Source organism: Natrix helvetica, assembly GCF_964273705.1.
Source record: "Natrix helvetica genome assembly, chromosome: 4".
NCBI classification, from domain to species: domain Eukaryota; kingdom Metazoa; phylum Chordata; class Lepidosauria; order Squamata; family Natricidae; genus Natrix; species Natrix helvetica.
The window spans coordinates 130,870,332-130,884,796 of NC_138550.1; the positions used below are offsets into that span (position 1 = coordinate 130,870,332).

Genomic DNA, 14,465 nt, shown 5'->3' on the forward strand with positions numbered 1-14,465 from the left:
AATATATTTTGTATTTATTTCAAACGTTTCTGTTTTCTTTCAGGCATTTATTAACACAGCAAAGGAAATCTATGAAAAAATACAGGAAGGAGTTTTTGACATTAATAATGAGGTAGGTTTTCCAAATATTAGTATATAGCTTGTGAGTATAAAATACATTTAGGAAAAATAGAGGTGCAAGAGAAAAATAATAATCATATGCATTTCTTAGATTAGGAAACATCTTACTTTGGGCTGAGTACAACCATGGAAAATATACTGAAATCCCTGGTATTTGAATCTGTATTTTATTTAGCTGTCATGCCTATCGTGATGGATTTTGTTCTCTGGAAAAGAAAGAAAAACAGGTACAGAAAGCACCTGCAGATTTTGATTTCAGGAGAACATGGTGTCAAGCAGAGGCTATTTTGCAAAGAATATAATAACTGATCTTGATGGACAGAATGAATTCCCCCACGTTTCATTGATGTTTCCTGAGATGAAAGCCTGTAAATGCAGTATCGTCTTGCAACAGGATTCACAGGACCTGGGACACTTTCACAGATTCATAAACACAAAGACCTATGACAAGATGAGAATTTCCAAGACTCACCATATAGAAAGATTGCATTTCTAGCTTACCTACATCTTAGACAAACACCATTTTGAACCTTTTCTTCAGCCTTCCTTCCTTGCAGTGATCTGAATTCTCTGATGATTTTGGATTCATCCAAATATCTGCTTGCATAATTCCTGTGGGTTCATTTTTTGCTTTCTTAATCTTGACCCTGAATCTGAAAATGTCCCTCTTCCTATGGTTTTAGGATCATGGATTCTGTTTGTTAAAAAATTCCACCAACCATGAAGTTTCCAAACAGGAGAATGAATATTTTTAGGCTTAGCTATCACTTTAAATGCCCCTTAAAATGTATTGACCGATGATACTTAATTGACTTAGATGTAAGATCTCTCCATATGTCAGGCCCTGTTAAGTTGTTCCGTGTGTAGTGCCATTCAGAGGGATTTCTAACATCAGTTATTGCCCTGCAGAATTAGCACATTTGAGGTTTCTGTTTTAAGCTAAAAGAGTTGAAAGAGACCCGAGTATGATAATTCAACAAGGAAAAGTCCTTTTCTACAATTTACCATACATCTCTCTAGAGGCGCTCCTGTAAAAACAAAAGCTATTATTGATATAGAGACTGCTAGTAAAATGGATACTACTTTTGCTAAGGTCCGTCGTATCTCCACAGGTATAACAGGAAATGTGTCACAGGAAGAGACTACAGATGTTTGTCTACTAGTTTCTGATTCTACTGTTCAGGAAACCAGGCCTCAACTCTCAGCCATAGGGAAAAGATTCAATTACATCTGGTTGTAGTGCCCATTTTTTTCCATGATCATAGTTGAAACTGCATGACTCCCACTTTGTATCATCTCTTGATCAGGTAGTTTTCCATTCCTCCCATTATCAGCAACACTGCCAGTCAGGAGGGGCATACTATTGAATACTCAGGATGAAGAGTTGTAAAGCTATTAACTTGGCAAAAAATACAGGATTTTCCACTTATGTTTGGAATCCAAAGAGCTGACCAATTCCTACTTCAGTGTCCTTATGACCTCATGTTTCTTGTTCCTGCGAAATGTTTCCAGTAGGACAAAGTTAGTTCTTTGTCAAAATGGGTGTGAGCCCATTTTGGCGATGTTAAAATGCTTTCTCAACAAAATTCTGAACAAAGACTTTATCTACTACCCCATTTCCTAACCATATATAGTACAGTATAGCCATCAATAGAATTATTATTTTAAAAATTGTACTGTTTGCTCTTCATGTCATTTTTTTAAAGTCCAACAATCAAACCTTTTTAATAAGATCAGCCTCTGAGAAATATCTTAATTTCATTATCAAAACTATAAGCAGCTTACATAAGACATCTTTATAGTATTTTAGAAAACAGTTTGCCAAACTTGAGAAATATAAACTACACCTACTGTCAGTCAGTTTCCTAGAAACTACATTTCACCATCTGAAATGTAGAATCCTACCAAAATAGAAGCCAAAATTTTATTTGGCAGGGATTTTGGTGCAGTAGGTGTGTGCAATTATTGTTAGACTGCACTTGTTATTGCCATTTTAGTCTTGAATTCTCTAGACTGGTAGTACCAATCTCTTGTTTACTTTGATCTCAGATCAGTGGTGGGTTTCAAAATTTTTTAGAACCTCTTCTGTAGGTGTGGCCTGCTTTGTGGGAGTGGCTTGCTGGCCATGTGACCGGGTGGACGTGGCTTGCCAGCCATGTGACTGGGGTGTGTGGCCAACTTGTAAAATGGGGTGAAATTCACTTAACAACGCTCTTTCTTAGAAACCAAAATGTTGGCTCAGAAAATCTGGCATTTGAAGCACACAAGTCTTAAAGCTGTCAAGTTACAAGACCCTTGTACCCCTAACCTTTAGAAAAAAAAATCCCAGGGGTGTTCAAACTTGACAGCTTTAAGACTTGTGGACTTCAACTCCCAGAATTCTTCCTCTCGCTCTTCATCTTGATGATGTGCAGACGGGCGGGGGGAGGGAGCTGTAACCAGTTCTTACTGGCACTGTAGATTTGTGGAACCTCTTCTATAGAAGAGGTTAGAACTGGCAGGAACGCACCCCTGTCTCAGATGAAGTTGTCAATGGGATGATGTCATTACAAAAGGTTTCACTTGAAACAGGCTTTATGGTGGAGATCCCAACAGTTTTTTGGTGAGTGGCAAATATACCACATTGCTTACAAATTAAAGAAACTCAATTAGATTATTTAGTGGAAACAAGTTCCTTGCCATCAAAAGAGCTTTTAAAGCATCTTCTGAAGAGGGAATCAATACCTGAACCATTTGGAACGCTTAAATGGTCTGTCTACATCATGGGTCCTCAACCTGTGGCTGGAGCCTACTAATGGGCCGTGAGGGGTTTGCAACTGGGCTGCAGTAACTGCTGGTGAGCATATGTTTGTGTGCTCCATTTAAGTGAGCAGCAGGCGTGTGAGCGCACGGCTCACACAAATGGAACTGCGTGCTTGCCAGTCGCTTGGGTGGAATTATCCCCTCCCTCCCACCAGTCCACAAAGCCAGAAACGTTGGGGAACTCTGGCCTACATCCTAGCCACCCACAGTTGTCATGCATTTATGATGCTCACAGTATTTCATGGTCATATGAACACCATTTGTGATCTTCCCAGCTGGCTTCCAATAAGCGAAGTCCAGGGGAAGCCAGCAGGAAAAATCACAGTCACGTTATGTCTCACCTACCAACCATGATGATTTGATTAATAGCTGCAGCAAAAAGGTCATTAAATTGGGTATGGTCACATGATGCTTCATTTAACGACTGCACCATAATGAATTTTCTGGTCACTATTGTCATAAATCAGGAACTAGCTGTATGTTGCCCACAGAATCTAACTTGGGTGCATACCTGAATTGGATACTGTGGGTCCTTGAAGAGTGGAGCATTGTATCTTGGTAGATTCCTCCTTTTCTTGAGTTTCTCTTGCAGCCCAAAGAGAGAATCAATCTGAGCATGCAGATTCAGAAAATACAGGACAGTGAAATAAAATGAACTTTACTATAGAGACTTTGTAGAACTAGAGACATTCAGTTTCATAAACTCTTGTGAGAGTATAGAAGTAGCCATTACTCAGAGGATATAGTTTGTTTTCTAATTCATGAGAACTATAAACAGCTAATATTTTGGCCCTATTATCTAGCCCTAGCTTGGTATAAATCTAGATTCTTGGACTTTCTGAAATTTCCCACTTCACAGACTACTCTAGATATCAGCCTGTTTAATCTCTTTGGCTTGGTGGCCAGATTTGTTTTATTTTCCTGGTTTCTCAACCTCTGGCTCTGAAAATGGCTCCCTTCTGAGAATTAATTTTGTTTAGCTACACAGCTCCTAAACAGTATCTTTTGACAGCCTAAGGTGATAAAACAGGATAGCATTGTACTATAATTGAAATGGATTATAAACTGACTCTCCTTATCCATGAATCAACATTAATTCATCCAAAGAAAAACTTTTAAGTTGTAGTTACTTTTTTTTTCCAAGGCAAAGATATATTTCAAAATCACTTTTACTTATTTGTATGGCACCCAGTTGAATTTTTTTTAATACTATTGAAGTAAGATGTTAAATTGAAATCTTTCTAATATTAGAATGATGATGGGATTTATTTACAAATAAATATGGTTAGGAATGTATTCTTAATATCTATATAATATAATAAGTATATTATCCAGCTTGTCCAGCTATTTTAATGAATGAATGTTGTATTGTTGCATACTGTGTTCTCTAAAAGACATACCATAATATCTTAATCTATTTCTATAATTGAAATTGACCGTTGTCTTACCTGAACGGTCGTTCTCGGGACGCTGCGGGAGAGTCCAAGGAAGGGTTAACACAGCCTATCTGCCCAAAGGACTGAGTTGATTTTTTCCCCTGGTCACGCCTCCTTTGCCTCCACAGGTTCAGTTTTAAAAACGAAGTCTTGACCGTCGAGGGAGTTCAATGCTCCTGCAAATTCACGGAAATTGTCACATATTTAGTTAAGAACCCTGGGCGGGTCTTGGACTCTCCTGCAGCGCCCCGAGAACGACCGTTCAGGTAAGACAACGGTCATTCTCCATGGCGCTGCTTGGAGAGTCCAAGGAAGGGACATGCCCAAGCTATTTTGTCCCAGGGAGGGAAATGTCACCACTGGCCGGAGCCTCGACCACTTGTTGCAATACTCTTCTCCCAAATGAGGCTTCGGCGGAGGCAAAGGAGTCCACTTTGTAATTTCTGATGAAGGCCGTTGGAGATGCCCACGTAGCAGCTCTGCAAATGTCCAGGATGGACGCCTGGGTTGCCCACGCTGCAGTCGTGGCCGCGCTTCTCGTGGAGTGGGCCGTCACACGGGCTGGAACTGTCTTGCCTTGGTGTTCATAAGACATTTTAATGCAGGCCCGGAGCCAACGCCCAATAGTTGATGAGGAAACCTTGCGCCCCAACGACCCCGGTTGAAAGGATACAAAGAAGGCCTCAGAACGTCTGAGGTCTTTAGTTCTCTTCAGATAGATTCGAACAGCACGCCTCACATCCAGTTTGTGCCAGCCGCGCTCCCTGGGGTGCTGCGGTTTGGGACAGAAGTTCGGGAGTATCACCTCCTGCGCTCTGTGGAAAGGAGAATTTACCTTTGGCAAAAAGGTGGGGTCCAGACGTAAGATGACACGGTCTGGGTGGATGATACAAAGTTCTTCTCTGACAGAGAAGGCCGCAATCTCCGACACCCGTCTGGCCGAGGTGATAGCTATCAGGAAGGCAGTTTTTAAAGACAGGTGCCGAAGGGAAACCTTTCTCAACGGTTCAAAGGGAGCAGAGGTTAAAGCCTGCAAAACAAATGGTAGGTTCCAGGTTGGGTATCTATGCACCACCTGGGGTCGCAAATTGGAGGCCCCCTTTAGGAAGCTCCTGATCTGGGGGTGATGACTCAATGTCTGAGGCTGGTGCCTCGCCAGAATGGTATACAAAGCCGCGACCTGCCTCCGAAGTGTAGCTGGTGCCAAACCTTTGTCCAGCCCAGCTTGAAGAAAGTCCAGTAACTGAGGCATAGAAGCCTCAGCGCTCACAATGTTCCGCTGTTCGCACCAAGTGGAGAACGCAGACCAAGTTGCTTCGTAAATTCGAGTCGTGGCCGGTCGTCTGGAAGCCTGTATGGTCTGAATGACCTTGTCCGAGAGGTGTAGGTCCCTCAGGAGCTGCCCCTCAAGCGCCAGACGGCTAGCTGGAGCCACTGGGGCTCTGGGTGAGTGATTGCCCCCTGTGTCAGTACCACCTTCTGTGGAGGGATTCTCCATGGTCTCTCCACTGAGAGGTCGGTCAGATCCGCAAACCAGGATCTCCCGGGCCAATATGGAGCTACCAGGATGAGCTCCGCCCTCTCCCTCAGGAGTTTGGAGATTACCTGTGGAATCAGAGGTAGAGGCGGGAACGCATATAACAGTCCAGGAGGCCATTGGGACCTCAGGGCGTCCGTCCCCTCCGCCTGATGAGACCGGTACCGAGAGAAGAATCTCTGCAGGTGAGTGTTCTTTGCCGTGGCGAAGAGGTCGACTTGTGGCAGGCCAAACCGTTGCACAATCTGGTCGAACAGGTCCGGATGCAGCCTCCACTCGGAGCTGTCGAGTGTCTGACGACTCAGCCAATCTGCACTTACGTTGCTGGTGCCTGAGATGTGATCTGCTCTCAGCGACGCTAAGTGAAGCTCTGCCCAACGACCCAGGGCCTCTGCTTCCGCCATGAGTCTCTTGGAATGAGTGCCACCCTGCCTGTTCACGTGTGCTTTTGTGGCAATGTTGTCCGTCAGCAGAAGCACGTGGTGGCCCCGGAGTTGTTTCCAAAACCGTCGCAGAGCGAGTCTGGCAGCTCTCAGCTCCAGCCAGTTGATGTTTCGAGCCACTTGCCCTGTGCCAGCTGACCTTGACAATGCGCTCCCCAACCGAAGAGGCTTGCATCTGTAGTGACAACTATCCTGTCGGGCTCTTTGAACAGACAGCCCTTTTCCACTGCCCGTGACTGCCACCATTTCAGGGAGCGGGACACCTTCAATGGGAGTCGAACTTTCCTGGGCGAGTTGCTTGCCTTCGCCCTCTGCATCGGCAGGAGAAACCATTGCAATTCCCTGGCATGAAGACGCGCCCAGGGAACCACATTGATGCAAGATATCATTATTCCCAGTAACTGGGATAGATGGACGATTGGCATTGTGGTAGTCTTGCGACACTGACGGATTTTGGCTCTGAGATTGCACAGTCTGTCTGGAGACAGGAAAACATGGCACGAGGCCGAGTCTATGATGGTGCCCAGGTGCTGTATGCGAGTGGCAGGGACCAGGTGGCTCTTCTCTAAGTTCACAGAGAACCCGTGATCCTGCAAGGCGCGAATGGTGACACTTACGTCCCTTGCTGCTTGTGATTGGCTCCTCGAGTGAATGATGATGTCATCGAGGTAGCACTCCAGACGGATGGGAAGCTTGCGCAGGTGGGCCGCCACAGCTGCAAGCAGCTTCGTAAACGTTCGTGGAGCTGAAGAGAGTCCGAACGGCAGTGCCTTGTATTGATAATGCTTGCCGTTGTAGAACAGCCGAAGGAACTTCCTGTGAGCCGGGTGAATGGGCACATGCAGATACGCCTCCTTGAGATCGATGGAGGTGAGCAGGTCGTCTCGCCGAATGCAGCTGAGAATGGACTGGAGGGACTGCATTTTGAAGCGCTTGTAGGCCAGATGCCGGTTCAGGCGCTTTAGGTCTAATATGGCCCTCCACCCCCCCGAGCTCTTGGGGACCAGGAATAGAATGGAGTAAAATCCCTGCCCTTCCTGCTCTGGGGGAACGGGCTCTATTGCCCTTATCGAGAGAAGATGATCGATCTCTGCTTGCATGAGGGATCTTTTTATGGGATTTCTGGCTACAGGACAACGAATGAATGTCCGGGGCGGGAATGATAGAAATTCTAGAGTCAGCCCCTTCCTGACAGTGTTTAGGATCCACGAATCCGTGGAAATCTCCTCCCACCGATCTGCATAAAGTTGCAGGCGGCCGCCGATGGGAGCAGTCCCTTGGTGGTCACTTGCCACGCCTGAACTGACGGTTGTTGCCTCCCCCTCGAAAGGGCTTACGAAAGGAGCCCTGGTTTTGCTGCCTACCCCTGGGGTTAAAACTACCCCTGTCCTGTGCCCTGTCAGTGGACTGGTTGTAGGGCCTCTGATAGGAATAGGAAGAGGTGGAGGCCTGGGCGGAATCCTGATTACGAAAAGGCTGCTTCCTGAAGGATCCAGAACCTTTTCTGTCATTCTTTTTGAAAGTAGACGGAAGGATTTTGCGTTTGTCCTTCGTCTCTATTACGAATTTGTCTAAAGCATCCCCGAAGAGGAACCCCCCCTTGAAGGGAGCTGAGGCCAGCTTCCATTTGGTTTTCATGTCGGCTTGCCAGTGCCGGAGCCATAGCAAGCGACGTGAGGTCACGTTGGAGGCGAGCGCCCTGGATGCGAATTTTGCCGCTGTTAGGGAAGCGTCGGCAGAATATTCTACAGCTGTAATTATTTTGTCCAGATCATGATGCCAGCGAGATGCCTCGGAGGGAGGCTTGGATCTCAATTGGCGCAGCCATAACAAGGAAGCCCTCGTGAAGAAGGAAGAGGAGGTGGAGGCCTTGATCGCTCAGGCAGCCGCCTGGTGCGTCTTAAGGCAGGCCTTTTCCAACCTCTTATCCTCTGCCTTCAAGCCCTCCAGCAGGTCAGCTGGGAGGGAAGAAGGGGAGGTCAGAGAGACCACTGGAGCATCCACTTCAGGCATTTTAAGCACATCCTCCAACTTTTGTTCCAGGGGGAACAGAGTTTTGTCTGTGCCACTGGGGTTGGCCAGGGTCCCCGGCTGCACCCATTGACACTGCACCACGTCCATAAACATGTCAGGAACTGGGATAAGTTCCGGATCTGGAGTGGTCTCACTGAATAGGCCCACTTTAAGGTCCTGAGGAATGGGGATAGAGGCCTTATCCTTAGGCTTAGTCCCTAGCTCTGTGGATGTTCTAGCCTTGTGCAGAATGGCCTTAAACAGAGAAGGCTTGAACAAACCAGTGAAGGCAGGTTTGTCCGGGGGCATATCCTCGTCCTCCGAAAGCTGGAACTCATCTGCAGTCTCATCTTCCCATGTGGACACCTCTGTGGTGACAGAGGTGCCTGGGGAACCAGATTCACGGCTCCTGCCCACTGCTAGAGAGGAGGTAGGCCTTGAGGCCTTACCCTTTTTGCTCTCCATGTGGCGCAAGGCCTCAACCACGCCCTGAGAGATGGCCTGAGTAATTATTTCCTGCATTTCTGGCGAAATAGCTGGGCCCTTGTCCTCAACAGGCCTGGGCCTAGAAGAGCCTGAACCCCTTGCATAGTGAATGGGAGCTAAAGGCCCCTCCATGTGGGAACAGCCAGGGAAAGGCCCCAAATCGTCCCTTACAGAGGAACTGGGGGAGTCTGGGTAACCCAGAGATGCAGCAGGAGAAACAGATCTGGAATCCCTACCACTAATGGAAGGAGATTGATACCCTTGGTTAGAGAGAGAGTCCTCTCTCTCACGTCTGCTCAGGGCAGGGCCAAGCTCAGCCTCACAGGATTGAGGAAGATGAGGGGCCTGGGCCTTGTCAGGTTGCTCTCTGGAGCCCTCAAGTCTCCTATCTCCTAGGTGCTTGGGGCCCTTGTTTCCTGAGGAGTTATGGAGGGGTTTTCCCCCAGTCCCTTTTCCACCCTTTCTCCCTTGGCCCGAGGGATCTGGCCTACTGCGCTTAGCGGATGGCCCAGCCAGCTCGTCCCTCTGCTCCAAACCTTCGTCTGCCATGGCTGCACGGGTATTGGATCAATTCAAAGTGCAGGAGAAGGGTAGATGACACTGGCCAGCCGGCTCCAAAGCGTCTGCAGATCTTCAAATTTTCTGGAGGCTGGAAGAAGACACCAGGACACTCCACAGCCGCTCCTTCAGCCGAAGGGACACTCAAGAGGCTCCGGTACTGCTGGAGACCCAGGCAGGACACTCCAAGCTCTCCGCGGCGATCTGCTGAGAGGCAGAGAGGTGCGGAGAATCCAAGCGCTTTCCCTGCTGCTATCAGTTAAAGTGAGCAGAGAAAATGGCCGCCGCCAGTTTCGCGCGCTTTAAAAGCGTGCCCAGAATGCAGCCAGACGTTTAAAACGGCCGTTGGAAAGCGCGCCAACACGCAGCTTCCAAAATGGCCGCCGCAACCTCCGGAGCCAGCCAGGACGCCGCCGAGGGCGAAATTCAGCTGAAAATCCTCTTAGCAAGCAGCCGGGGGCGAGCCAACTCCAGGATCGTCCCCGCACTCGCCGGCAGACGCCGGACTAGTGGCCACAGCTGAGTACGTTGCTAGGGCAACCGGTGGGCTCCTTCAATGCCTCTGTTTTAATTTAGTCCATTTTAAGCAAAGCCAATAATAAAAAGGTCGAATTGGAATGGGAAAAAATCCTGATAAGTATTATGCTATCTAAAAAATAGTTTTTCTTTTTGGGGAACCCAGCCTATTTGTCCAAAGACCGGGAATTCCCCAGAGTACGTCCTATAGGGCGGACTGAGTTTTTAAAACTGAACCTGTGGAGGCAAAGGAGGCGTGACCAGGGGAAAAATCAACTCAGTCCTTTGGGCAGATAGGCTGTGTTAACCCTTCCTTGGACTCTCCAAGCAGCGCCATGGAGAATGACAGATTGCCATGGGCTGCAAAATGCTATGGACTGTGGTTTTCGTGTATGGCTCCGTGGGCTGACCTGATTAATTAGTTGCTAGAATTCGAAGAACCACACAATTTGTCTCATATATCTAAGGTTTAGAACATATGTTTTAAGAACATCACATCTTGCCCCAAACTGTAACTTTTTTGTATAGCATTGAAAGTTGCTACTTAAAGCAATCAGGAAGGAAGGAAGGAAAACCTGAATTTGCCTAATCATTTCTTTAGCAGTTTTAAATGGTTTAAAAAGTATAGTTTTTAAAATCTTTTTTGTATACTGGGAAATACTAGAGATTTTATCTTTAGAGTGGAAGGTATGTCCTATTAATTCTATTCATTAAGTGAAATAATAAGTAAGAAGGTATGTTTTCCTGTTTTCCCTTTTATTGGATAAATATTATGAGAGAGAATGTGAGGGTTAATTGTTAAGGCAAAAACTTTAATGAGATGTGACTTTTACCTAGCCTCTAGTTCTTTGATTATTTTCATTATTTTTAATTATGCTACTTTTGGTTCAGGAACTCAATGTGGCATACACAGTGGTCCTTCCTTCTGTTTTTCTCCACATCACCTCTGTGCTGCAGATGGGTATGAGGGAGAGATTGGCCCAAATTCATCGAGTGAGCTTTTGGGGTAGATATTTGACAGGAACCCAGATTTCCCCTGTACAGGTAGTCCTCAACTTATAACCACAATTGAACCCAAAATTTCCATTGTTAATATTTGTTAAGCAAATTTTGCCACATCCACGACCTTTCTTGCCATCATTGTTATGTAAATCACTGCAATTGATAGGTTAGTAACCTGGTTGTTAAGCGAATGGCTTCCCCAGTGTCTTTGATTCTCAGATCAGAAAAAGTGATCATATGACTTTGGGGCACAGCAACGGTCGTAAGTATGAGCCAAGTATCTAAACTTTGATCACACTATCATGGGGGTGCTGCAAAGGTTGTAACTGAAAAATGGTCAAAAGTCGTTTTTTCCAGTGCTATTGTAACTTTGAACATTCACTAGATGAACTGTTGTAAGTTGAGGACTACCTGTATTGGTCTATCATCTGTTGTTCATCTTTTTTTTTAAAGTTTCGTGTTTTTGCAAGGTAGCTTATCAGCTTTCCACAGCGATAGTTTTTTTTGAATATAATCATATCTCAAAATATGAACAAATATGAATATTTTGTCTATTAAGGTACAATGTTTTGTGGAAGATGGTGTATAACACAAAAGAATCTCCTCATAAGAGTCTATCACTGTTTGACCATTATAACACATTTGACTGAATGAATAAAATAAAAGATTTGTTGCTTATTTATGAAGGCTTGAATGTATATTCAGGACCCAAATATATTATCAAGCGCATTGTGCCCAGTAAAATTAAGGCTTCAGTGAGTACTCACTAAAATAATGAGTATAGCTGAAATTGAATGAACAAATTAAAATGTGAAGGGAAATTTACAATGTAGCATCTCTTTCTATTTGTTTACACATTCCCCAGATTTGTCTTAATAACTTCATACCAGATGTTTTTTAGCTTATAGTTGATAGCATATATATTGGATAGCAATCATGGCTCTTGAAAAAGAATGCTTGTTGTATCTGTCAAGTTTCATACAGCATCTGACTGCTTTACAATGCCTTATGAAGATTTGATTACAATATGCTGTCAGGAGCCAACAGTGCATGCTATTTACTTGGCTCAGTGCCAGCTCTGGCTACTTGATTCCTCAAAAAGTTGCTACCACCCAGAGGGGGCAAAACCAATGAGCCATAGGGCATGCTTTTTATTAAAGAGGAGTCAAAGAGCAAAAAGAAACCACATCAGCTGCTGTCAATACTAAGCTAGTGCCAGAAACCCCAAGGCTACTACTGTTGCAGAACAACTGCCAAGCACTATAAATCTGAGATTTACTGTGACGCAAAGTTTCCTTAAGAGCTTAATTTCTGAAGCTACTGTATTACTTTTCTTAAAGTGCTGTATTTTAGGTACAATCCACTTGAGGGAGTGAGGGTTAAGATATAAGTGTGAGTTTGATGAATGAAAGAACTACTCTCTGTGTGGTTCTTGGCAAGTTGCCACGTCTTTGGGGATCATAGAAATTATTGATGACACAGAACACTTGTATGCCTTAGCCTGTACAGCTGACTCAACATAGAAAGAAATGCATTCAGAAGAAGAAAGCATTTGTGTGAGAGCAATGGAACTAGGAACTTTCTTTTGATGTGAATAAGAGTTTATTAGAAATGTTGAGGAATTCTAAGTATGAAGCAGTTTGAAACTATTTCATGTGTAAATGCTTGTCTATATTATATGAATTTATAATAGCAAGACTGTTATATTTTGGTACTGCATTTATTAAAATCCAGTTAAAATTGTTTTAAAAATAGAAGTAATGTAATAAATCTGTATATCATTTTCTTTGTTACAATTTATGATAATTACAGCTTGTTAAACATGAAAACAAAAGAACAACTTATTTGTTCATAAATCACAAATAGAATGTTTTCCAACTCTGTGTCAATGTTTCAAATCAGTAATGTGCATTCCACTTTTATTTCAGGCAAATGGCATTAAAATCGGCCCTCAGCATGCTGCTACTAATGCAACACTTGCAGGCAATCAAGGAGGACAACAAGCTGGTGGAGGCTGCTGTTGAACCTATTTTTACTTCTTAGCTGCCTGATGAGACCTACTAACTTTCATCCTCCCCTCTCTCCACTCAGTTTCAACTATGACACGAAATTATTGTAAGATGGCATCATGTTGCGGAAGACTTTATTCTTCAAATCTTGTACAACTTTGAATAAATGGTTAACGTTCACTTAAAATACAGGTTTTGGAGATTGTATTCATATCTATATTTCCATTTAATTTTGAAATCCATTGTTGTGATTATTTTTGTCAAATATTGTCTTGTGCCCTTGACTACGAACTGTATTAAACACTACAAAGTCATCTGAGTACTTTATTCAGTAGTTAGGTGGCCCAGCTACTGTGGTTACCTAATGTTTACTATTGTAGAACTGTCCTCAATTTTGTCCATTTTCAGCTCTGAAAAAAAAGGGATTCTTAATCCTGTATTTATCATTTACTTTCTGTATATATAGTTTAACAATCTGCTTGGATATATTTGCCAAGCTATAATTCTTTAATGCATTTGCATAAATTCAATACATTTAGAGCTTGGAAGTGCAAAGCATTATTAGAAATTGCTTAGATATTGAATTTTAAACTTTATTGATATGTTAGCATGTTTGTTGTCTTGTCATTCTAGAGTCCCCACCTCCCCAAAAATGCTTTATGTATATTATTAGAAGCTACATATGTGTTACCTATTTTAATGCCAAATGTTTGCTATTTGCTCACAACTTCCATAACACCTCTTCAGAAATGGATTAGCTATTTGCCTTAATTGTGTAGGTTAAACATATTATGAATGAAAATAGAGAAAACATTGAAACTCCAAATGGTACATTATGAAGAGTTTGATCTTAAATTTATTTCCATTTTCACTTATAGTAAATGTTTTTCATCAAGGACAGTTTTTCAGCTTAGATGTACAGTAACTCTGTAAAGTTGGTTTTCTTTTGGTTTGGGCTTTTTTATTTTTTGGTGGCAACATGTAATCTTAATATGGTAAACATCTTGTCTATTGTGAAGGAGGTGTGACAATAAAATTGCCAGATTGCAAATACTTGATTGAAGACAAAATTGAAAATACTTTAGTGCTGCACTCCACATGGTGATTTTATTTTCATTTTCTCCATAGCTTTCATTTATTTTCCTCTGTGCAAAACAAGTTCCTGGTAATCATATATTAAACAAGGGAAGATGGATAGGACTTTTGTATTAAGTGAGAATGCCTTTTCTTGAGCCAACAGTGTTGCTATTTTTTTTAAATCACCCAACTAACATTTCCAATTTAGAACCAGAGAGAGAATATGACATCATGGATATATTCAAATGGAAATGAAAATAATTTCTAATTTAATGTTACAACTTCTTGATAGACATTCAGTAACTGAACAATATATTTAATTATTACATTTTTATCATATCACAAGATATAGCAAATAGTATTTGTGTCCAAAGGTTGCACATTTTTGATAGTGACAAGTTTAGGTGTTAGGACAATAACAATGTAACTGGATGGGCCACAGTCCAGGCTATGTGAAGGTGAGTGT

The 14,465-nt window shown here is 43.4% G+C and overlaps 1 protein-coding gene across 6 annotated transcripts in view; it reads left to right on the forward strand.

Moving 5' to 3' along the window:
* RAB2A (RAB2A, member RAS oncogene family) overlaps nucleotides 1-14,175 on the forward strand; it is a 43,971-nt gene extending 29,796 nt beyond the window's left edge. For all 6 annotated transcript variants that reach the window (XM_081950319.1, XM_081950321.1, XM_081950318.1 and 3 more), the window contains 2 exons: nucleotides 44-112; nucleotides 12,842-14,175. In XM_081950319.1, coding sequence (XP_081806445.1) covers nucleotides 44-112; nucleotides 12,842-12,937 — 165 coding nt within the window. In that variant the 3' untranslated portion in view covers nucleotides 12,938-14,175. The remainder of the gene's footprint in view (nucleotides 1-43; nucleotides 113-12,841) is intronic.
* The last annotated feature ends 290 nt before the right edge of the window (nucleotides 14,176-14,465 follow it).